Source organism: Zingiber officinale, chromosome 4B (genome assembly GCF_018446385.1).
Source record: "Zingiber officinale cultivar Zhangliang chromosome 4B, Zo_v1.1, whole genome shotgun sequence".
Taxonomy (NCBI): Eukaryota; Viridiplantae; Streptophyta; class Magnoliopsida; order Zingiberales; family Zingiberaceae; genus Zingiber; species Zingiber officinale.
Window position 1 is genome coordinate 72515043 of NC_055993.1, and position 9367 is coordinate 72524409.

Here is a 9367-nt window from a genome sequence, read left to right on the forward strand (position 1 = left end):
TGTCTATTTGCTTCAAGTTTTTGTTATGCAATCCATCGATGCAAGAAGAGTTATTCACCCTCTCTCTAGCGCACACCAGCTCCAACATTATTTACATATATTTAATGGATTAGCTGATACTAAGTTGGTGGTTGAAATAATGCTAGTGAAGGCCCAACCAAAAGCTATTCCCACAAGGACCACCCTCCTCACCTTTAACACCATGAAATACAAATATAAATAAAAGGTCACTTTAATCAAACACTAGTGTCTCACTGCCTTGAAACTTCATTAAGTGTCATTAGTGGTTCAAGTATTGTTCTATGGTTGGCCAACATTCTCAATTATGAATCTCCCCTATATTAGAGACACTTGAGATTAAGGTTTGGGGAGGATGCCCCTTGGATTTAGGGGCATGCAAGAGATAGAGAGACCAATGGTCAACTGTTTAAAATATAATTTATTCTGACCAATATGTTCGAAATAAATAAAAAATTTCCTCTATATATATATATATATATATATATATATATATATATATATATATATATATAATATTGGTTGACTATGATTTGCTGATAGATCCATTTAGCCTATATTTTACAAGTGGGATGGGTGATTCAACTTGACCACGTTAATTGCCCTTGACTAACATTATAATTTAACTCCTAAACATTAAAAGTAAAATCTCTACCGTAAATTTAAAAAAATATATATATGCATTGTGCAGTCTCACATGGCGCCGTGTACGAGATAACATATTATATATATATAGAGAGAGAGAGTGTCTTTTGATATGTCGCTCACCTTACGACGCACACCCCTATGAGTATCTTAAAATAATTTTGTGCTTAATACTATAACCCAACCCCTAAATGGCTTAACCACAAACTTAAAAAAATAAAAACAAAAAAAAATGTTGCGCACCGCACAATCGAGCACAGTTGCCCATCGTGCGATACGCAACAAACTTCTTCATGTGTGTGTATGGATGGGTGTTATGCTGCACATCCATCTATAACCACTTTTTTTTTTTTTTTTTAATTTGTACTTCTTTTAGCCTAAATACTATCCCATAAACCCTAAGAAAAAAATATTAGATGCTCATAGATAAGTGTGCAACATATCATCCATATATATATAGTCTTGTTATCTCACACATCCATCCATGCTCAATTCATGAGCGCCTAGTATTTTTTTTAATTTTCACTTTTTTAACCTAAATACTAAATCTTACATCTTAAAATATATATATATGGACACACAAATATATGTGAAACTCTAATTTGTTAAATATAAATATGTTTACAAAATAATAATAATAAAAAAGGTTTATACCATGAGAGCTCTCCCTTTCCCCTATTGCCATTTTGTTGGGGTAAATGGTGGCTTTTGGATCGACTCAATCCCTCTAATACCATCATAACTTTTATAGTTAAAATTTAATCACATACGTCGTACTACAAACTTTTCAAGATATCATAATTAGATTATAAACCTTAATAGGGACCTTTTGATATTCTAGTTCACTTACCTTGACTAATTTATCCATGGCGATCACTTCATTCGATCCGTTTGGCTCATTGAATGCTTTATTTAGGAATGGAATAGTAAAAAGTTAATTATTTTAAAGTAGATTGAGAAATAACTAATTTTTAATAAATTAAAAAACTATAATTTCAATGGAATAATAATCTAATATTATTTTTAAATTTTAATATAAAAGTATTTTTTTAATAGAAACTAAGAATAGAAGGCATAATAATTTTTTTAACTAACCATTAGCTATTCTTCTTATCAGAATTAAAAATATTATTTCAATATTATTGATAGATTTTTTTTTCTATCAAATACCATAAAATATAAACCAAATAATTATAAAATTTCTATTCTATAAACAAACAATTTATTCTCATTTCTCAATCTCATTGATCACGTTCCTATTGCTACTCATGATATATATGTTATAAGACGACAAATCCTTTGCTAAATATAATTAATTAACTAGAATCATTGTCTACCTCAATGATAGATTGATAGCAAACAATTTTGACAGATTAACAATACTAACTATATGTTTGATTATCTTTGATTCTGCGGTAATATTTACGTAAGCAAAGGCTGTTAATGGCGGCCGCGTGCCGCCGTGCGACGCTTACTTTGTGCGGGCCGATGGAGCAGCACGTTTTTTTGTTTTCTGCGTCTCTCTCCATCTTGTCGGACTGCATGACACGTATAAATTATTGATTTTTATGTGGAAAGATGCAAAAGTGTGAGTCGCTGAGAAATCGCCATGAAAAAGATAGCATACCAGTTCTTGCCTCCAACAAGCTATCCTCCGGTAATTACTTCTTCAACTGGCAAGTATTAGAAGAAAAGAAGTCAATTTGTTTTGGTTGTTTGCATCTCCAATCCTTCTTTGTCCCCTTTAAGCTTTGCTTGCTCTGTGTTGATTCAGTTGTGTTCAGATTCAAGCTTCTTGAGGTCACTGCATTGGTTTGGTCTAGTTTAGTTCAAGCAGGAAAAAAGGGCAAGTTCGGCTCAGCGCAGAGAGTAGGGAAAGTTCTTATTCCTTTCTTCGACATGGTAACTGAACTGGCCAGCTCACATTCAACAAGCTGAGCCTTTCAGAACAGAAAGGGATCTACAAATTGGGAGTCATGTACTTTTTTCTCCTCCCGGGCTTTCATTGTAATCGCCCTTCCTCCTTCTATATTTGCTTCTTCCCTTGAGGTATGCCTTTTCTGATGATCCTAGCAATGGTGTTGGTGTATTCGATGCATTGCTTCTTCTTTCTTTGTTGTACTGAATCATTCCATGGACGAACAAAGAAACGCATGCTTGTGATTTCACTTCAGAAACCACATGTTATACTGTCATCCATTAAAATTTGGGATCTAGTGATTTTCTTCTTTGATCGTTATGAATGTGAATGATCTTTTGAAGTTGTTCATTTTGGCTAATCAGTGAAATATTTATACACTTCTAGATATAGCTTTCTGCTTCTTGACCCATCTTTATCTTCCGTGGCCTGCAAATAGCCTTAGGTTTTTGCAGTTACAAAGTCAAATAGCCTTAATTTTAACAAAGCCAAGAGTTACTTCTCTGTGCCACTTATTTTAAACAAACAAGTCAATTAGCCTGAGTCTTATTTTAAATCTTTCGAAAGATTGTTTTGGTCCATAATCCTTGTCATCTCGAGTGACAGGATGAAAATCAAAGTGGAACAAAGAGGAGAACCATAAGATCAACATCGTTACAACTCATGGTAACTTATAAGTGATTTTCAGTATATAAAAAAGTAAGAAGCATAAACAGTAATTGGCATAATTGGTAGTAAAGATTTTGTGGAGGAAATTTTCTCTCTAATGAAGATGATATGTATCTTAAGCTTGGAAGGGACATATATAGTAGTTCACCTAACACTAACATAAAGTGAAACTGAACACCAAACTGACAACAACCACATGATCTATCAGCTTCTAGCATAAATGGTTCCAAAGCAAATTTGCTAATTTAGAGGTACTGAATTTAACCTTTTTTTTTCTCATCTGCCTCTTTTTTTATGTCAATCGATTCAATTATTTGCCTATTGACCGAACATGAGAATTTACTCCTAAAAAGATTCCTCAGGGCAATGTGCTTTATGTACTTTACAGAATTCTTTTTTTTTTCTCTCCCTCTTTGGAAGATCCGACCAATTGCATTGTGTCTAGTTTTTCCTTCAGACCCTTCTCACTTCACTTCTTTCATCTCTGGGATCTAGACTGAGAAAATTTGGGTTACGTTATGGCAAAAAAATCAAAGAGACAACCAGTGCAGCCTCAAAGGGACAATGTTGGATGTATGTGGGGTTTGATGAGCTTGTTTGATTTCCGCCGAGGCCAACCAACTCAGAAATTGCTTTCAGACAAGAGGCATGGAAGCAATAGGCGTACTGGTAATTTTTTTGGTTGTTAGCACAATTTAAATTTTATACTGTAAAGACCATGTATTTTTAAGTTGATATAAATGTATCACATAACTCTCTTTGTGCATAAAACTTGTCCTCTCAAATATTTTATTTCAATTTCATTCGGGACTGTGTATTAGGCCTGAAATTTAACAAATTTTTAATAACTTTCATTCTTCACAGTAGTGACCTAAAATTGGTCAGGGATACTCAATCTTTAAGTATTCATTCATATTTATCTATTTGTTGATGACATAGAATCGTTTGTTCAATTTTCTTTGTGTGTGATGCTTCATACACGATTTAAATAGAAACTTATAGCTGTTGTATCTCATGCAGGTACTGGATATTCTAAAACTAAGCTTGTTTCACTCAGAAATTCAAGTGAAATTGGCACTGTGAGTTTCAAAGTTTTTTCGTTATCCTAAACTTTGGACATCACTTTTAAATTAATAATAAGCATGGTTAGCTCTAATGTCAGTTGTGTATTATTCAGATAATTTGATGCATTTGATAATTACTCAAATTTAATTGCCTCTTATATTAAATTTTTTAAACAGAAACACTCACAATCTTAATGAAACATGGAGGCTTATCGAATAGCTTGGCATAGTAGATTTGACATAAACATTTGGATAATATACTTCATCCTTTTCAATTTTGATGCTTACCTTTGCCACCGAGCCAATTCTTGTATGGGGATAAATTCAGAAATCTTTTGAAATTATACGAACAACTCTACAGGATGTTTTACTACCTACCAGAGGATATTGTCTTATATATTCACATCATGTAAAAGGAACTCACATAAACTTGACAAAAATCAAATCAGTTGTGTACTAGATGCATTTTGGTGGATTTTGTTAAGAAAGAAGAGATATGAATGTTGTATATTATGCATTTTTCAACCATCGAAGGCGACAAGAATAGGCAAAACAACCCAACAACATACTATGATTGACAAATTTAGGACAAAGTCTGCAAAATAAATACGTTCAATTGCCTAGGAGGTTTTTATACTCTTACCATGGTTGCAACAACTGTTGTAATGAAAGTACAACACTTTCTAGTAGCTAAAATACACTTCCGAATTTTAAATGTTTTAGGTGTGATATTTATATGTAAATCCATAGGATGGGAAATAACAATCAATAAATATTATTCTGAAGATAAATGACTTTGATGCAACCTCAGCCAAAATTTGATTTCGCAATGAGTATTAATTGAAAGAACCTCTACAATGTGATTATGTAATTATACCAATACTTGTATGGTTTTTTCCTCTCTCTCAAATGTTGCCTCTGCACAAACTTTCATTGATGTTTTATTTTCTTCAGCTTGTTGATGAAACTAGAGAAGATCAGGCAAGTTTGGGTTCGACTAGCGTAAAAACATTAATAGAAGAAGAGATGTCTCAACTTCTCAAAACGAACATTTCGAGGGATGAAACTCAGAGAGCAACATCTAGCTTGCAAACTGATGCGCTTGCTAGGTGCACCAATAAGCCGAGATGCAAAAAATTAAAATTAGTTTCTGATAATGTGGGAAACAACTTGACTGCTTCTAGCAGCTTGGCTGGGATTCATTCGGGAAGTATAGATCTAACAGAAATATCTTCTAGTAACTTTGACATTCCTGCATTTCTGTTAGAGTTATACAGTTATACATGCCAACAAGCCAGTGCTGATTCTAACTGTAAGTTTGATTTTGTTCCTTCCTTGGAAAGTATCTGTCTAAGGGGTCATTACCATCTTGGTGAGCTTGACGATAGTCTTGATGAAAAGATCTCTTTATTTCCACACACCATAGCTGATTTTGTTCAGATTATTGTTGGTCAGAAGTCAATTGTTGAAGGACTAAACCATGGACAATTGGCTGTCCAGAGAAAAAAGTTAGTGGATCAATTAGATAGTACAAATTCAGATAACGAGCTATTCAAGAAGCTCCTCCAAGGTCCAGATTCATCTTTGCTTAAATATATTCAAAGTCTTTATGATGTTCAGGTTAGGAAAACATCCAAACTAGGATCAGAAAGATCCTCAGAGAACGTCGCACTGTTAATAGAGGAGAATGATAATTCAGGTAAGTGCAATGAATCTGACATTAATCAATTACTTCAAAAACAAAAGAGATACAATTTTTTCTTGAGAAAGGACAAGTTAAAGGGGACAAAGCAAACCAAAGAGAACCCAAGTTCCGAAGCTTTGAACAGAATTGTTGTTCTGAGACCAAACCGAAGAACATCAAATTCTTCTACCATTATTAGTCAAACTTCTTCACTGCAGTCCCATGATATACTTAAGCATAATGAAAATAGTGAAAGAATTGCATCCAATTTTTCCATGAAGGAAATTAAGAGGAGAATCCGGCAAATAATCAATGAGAATAGAAAAGCACGACATGTTATTTCCAGGGATGGTATTCTGCACAGAATTCCAGTTACATCCAGTGACTATGGTGATTCATCTGAACTGATAAATGGAGGAAGTGCAGAAACAAGCTCATTAAACCATTGCCGTGTTGTTAAAATTCTTCATGAATCATTTGACCTTGACAGCAAAAGTAAGAAAATTGTTTCAGCAGAAGAATTCAAATCTGATGGCAATAGTCATATTTCTCGCTTCACAGCAAGATCTGAATCTTTGATGTACGAGGAAGCCAAGAAACATCTTGCTGAGATGCTAGACACAAGAGTTGATAGTTTTCTGAGAATCCAAGCTTCAAAACCTTTGGATCCGGTACTTGCTGTTTTAGATTTCAGTGAGCTATCACCTGCACCCAGTCCACAAAGATATGAATTTTTCATGTCATCTAAAGAGACAGGAGATCCCTCGTCACAACAGTCAGATCAAGGAGGTGAGACCAATGAATTTAGAAATAAAATTGCGTGAAGTTCCAATTTATGCATGCATTCCAGGTGATGAAAAATTAAATTCTGGTTTTGATTACAGAACTGGCTGAAAGCAGTTCACTGGCAGTAACATCTGTCAGTACAGACTTGAACATGGAAGGTCTCTTTTATAAGCAAAGATCCTCTTAACTTATTATAATCATACTATTAACTCTATCCAAACTTTTATCAGGAAATACAGAGATCATTGAATTATTTGATACTAAAAGCATTGTGGAATTTAACGAGTTGGCCTTACCATTGAAGTCAAGTGGAAATGAACTAATCAATGAAAGATGCGAAGAGGAATCTATTACATCACCATGCTGGGTAATTTAATGTCAAATTACCTTCTTTTTTAGGTTTATGGTTGTTTTTCTTGTTGTTAAGAATACATCACTGGTTGTTCTGGTAGGATTCAGGTCAAGAAAAATCACCGACAGTGGTGCATGCCAAGCCTCGACCAAGTAACTTAATTCGGGAAAACTTAATGGCTCTTGAAAGCATCAATGAAAAGCAAGAGCAACCAAGCCCAGTATCTGTTCTAGGAACATTGACATCAGATGATATTAATAGTCTTGACTCTGCTGAAATTGAAAAATGTATTATCTGGAAAAATAGAATAGCAACAGTTTTTCGATCCATTACAATCTTTTTTGGTTTCTCATTCAGCTGAATCTGTATCCCTTTTGCAGATTATAATCAAGTGGAACATCAACAAGCTTCTCATGAAGAAGGAAACGTCGTGAGAATTCTAGAATCATCAGATTTAAATGACAGTATAAGAGATGATCTCGAAGATTATGAAGCTAGGTTTGACTATGTTAAGGCAGTCTTGGAAGCTTCTGACCTTACCAATGAATTCCCAAGGAAATGGGATATAGAGGACCAGTTAATCAAACCATCTTTGTTCAACGAAATAGGAATCTTTTTTTGCTTCCTGAAAGATGATCCTAAACTTCTCTTTGACTGCATCAATGAAGTCCTTTTAGAGATACATGAAAGGTTCTTGAAATGTTCCCCATGGCTGTTTTTCATCAAGAAAAACATCCTACCAATCCCTCTAGGTGAAAGCTTAATCCATGAAGTTAGTAAGGGTCTTGAGTGGCATCTTCAACTACATTTGCCCAACACATTAGATCAAATAGTGAAAAAGGACTTGGAGGGTCGATGTTGGATGGACCTCCGGTTTGAAGCTGAGAATATCACTGAGAAGATCTGTGATGCCATCTTAGGCGATGTAGTAAAACAAATTGTTTGTGACTCTTGGTGTTAACCCCAAACTTTGGAAATCATCATTTCCAAGTTCACCCACTAATACAGGACTGAACACTGACAGGGAAAGGTTGAAGAATCCTAGGATCATCGAAGAGGACTCCTATGCTTTTATATTAAAGACTCACATTTATACAGCTAATCTTAATTTTTGGCAATTTTTTTTTTCCTATTGGAAAGTGTTATGAAGCTTGAATGGACTTGGTGCGTATAATGTTAGTTTGATATCTTGTATCGAAGACAATAATCTGAAAGAATGTGTACATGAAGTTGCTGCTGTGGATCTTCCTGGTTTGAAGTGTTTTCAGGATGCCTTTTTGAGTTAAAAGTTCATTTTTGCATATCATCAGTCATGTGCATTTGTTGTTAATTTATGCAAGTGGTTTCAACACATGGGAGGGTTGTTTAAAAGCAACCCTAAGTTACAATGACTCAGTCTGACTCTATTTGATTCAATGTTGATTTAGTTAAAAATCCATAAAATCAAGTCATATCTCAAGTGTAGTTCGAACAAGATGTGAATTCAAGACGATCTCCTCCAAGTCAGTCTAGCTACAAATTGAATCCAAATTAGGCTCAAACAACTCTAACAAAATTCCTAACTAAAGTTTAGCCTAAATTCAAAGCATTTATCTCTGATTTATCTTATTTTTGCTAATTATCCTAAGAATCTTTCTAGAATAGCATAAAATTAAATTGCTAGCTTAGCTTGCATCTATGACGGTAGGATTCAAAGTTGGCGAGTGACGATAACTCGTTGATGCCATTAACAAGGTAAAAAGATGAATACGCTCGTCCTCAGTGTCTCCGTCAATCCATTTCAGGGCCAACACCCTGAGAGAGAGAGAGAGAGGAAGCAGCTTAGTTTTGGTCAGCCCACAACAACTAATTTTTTTTTAATCTTGTTTCTCATCAATCTTAGATTTTATCCTATTAGTTAGAGATTCATTCTTAACAAATTATTGAATTAGATCATTTAACTAGATAAAAATTAATTAGGTTTCTTTCCACTTAATTTTCAATTAAATTAATTTAGAAAATTATAAAAGGTTTTAAAGTTTTTAAATAATTTTACAATTTTTGTAAAGTTATTTCAAATTATATTTCACATTAAATTATTTATAAAATAATTATTTTCAGCCATAAACAATATAAATTGAAATTAATTGCAGTAGATTAATTTTTAATTTAATCATTGTAAAGTTATCATTAATTTTATATTTTATATCTTAATTTAATTGACCGATAACTCTTAATTTATCTCAATTAAA

General features: G+C 33.7%; 1 protein-coding gene across 4 annotated transcripts; it reads left to right on the forward strand.

Moving 5' to 3' along the window:
* The first annotated feature begins 2195 nt into the window (after window positions 1-2195).
* LOC121975143 lies at window positions 2196-8379 on the forward strand. 4 transcript variants are annotated; one of them, XM_042526578.1, is made up of 9 exons: window positions 2196-2320; window positions 2438-2712; window positions 3746-3919; window positions 4271-4329; window positions 5269-6787; window positions 6883-6942; window positions 7015-7151; window positions 7237-7423; window positions 7517-8379. In XM_042526578.1, the coding sequence occupies exons 3-9, from the start codon at window positions 3769-3771 to the stop codon at window positions 8095-8097; spliced, it is 2694 nt and encodes an 897-aa protein (XP_042382512.1). In that variant the 5' UTR covers window positions 2196-2320; window positions 2438-2712; window positions 3746-3768; the 3' UTR covers window positions 8098-8379. The 4 variants fall into 4 exon arrangements, with proteins under 4 accessions (XP_042382512.1, XP_042382513.1, XP_042382511.1 ...); XM_042526579.1 differs by having other exon boundaries at window positions 2244-2320; window positions 2448-2712; XM_042526577.1 differs by lacking the exon at window positions 2196-2320 and having other exon boundaries at window positions 2346-2712.
* Window positions 8380-9367: the final 988 nt, after the last annotated feature.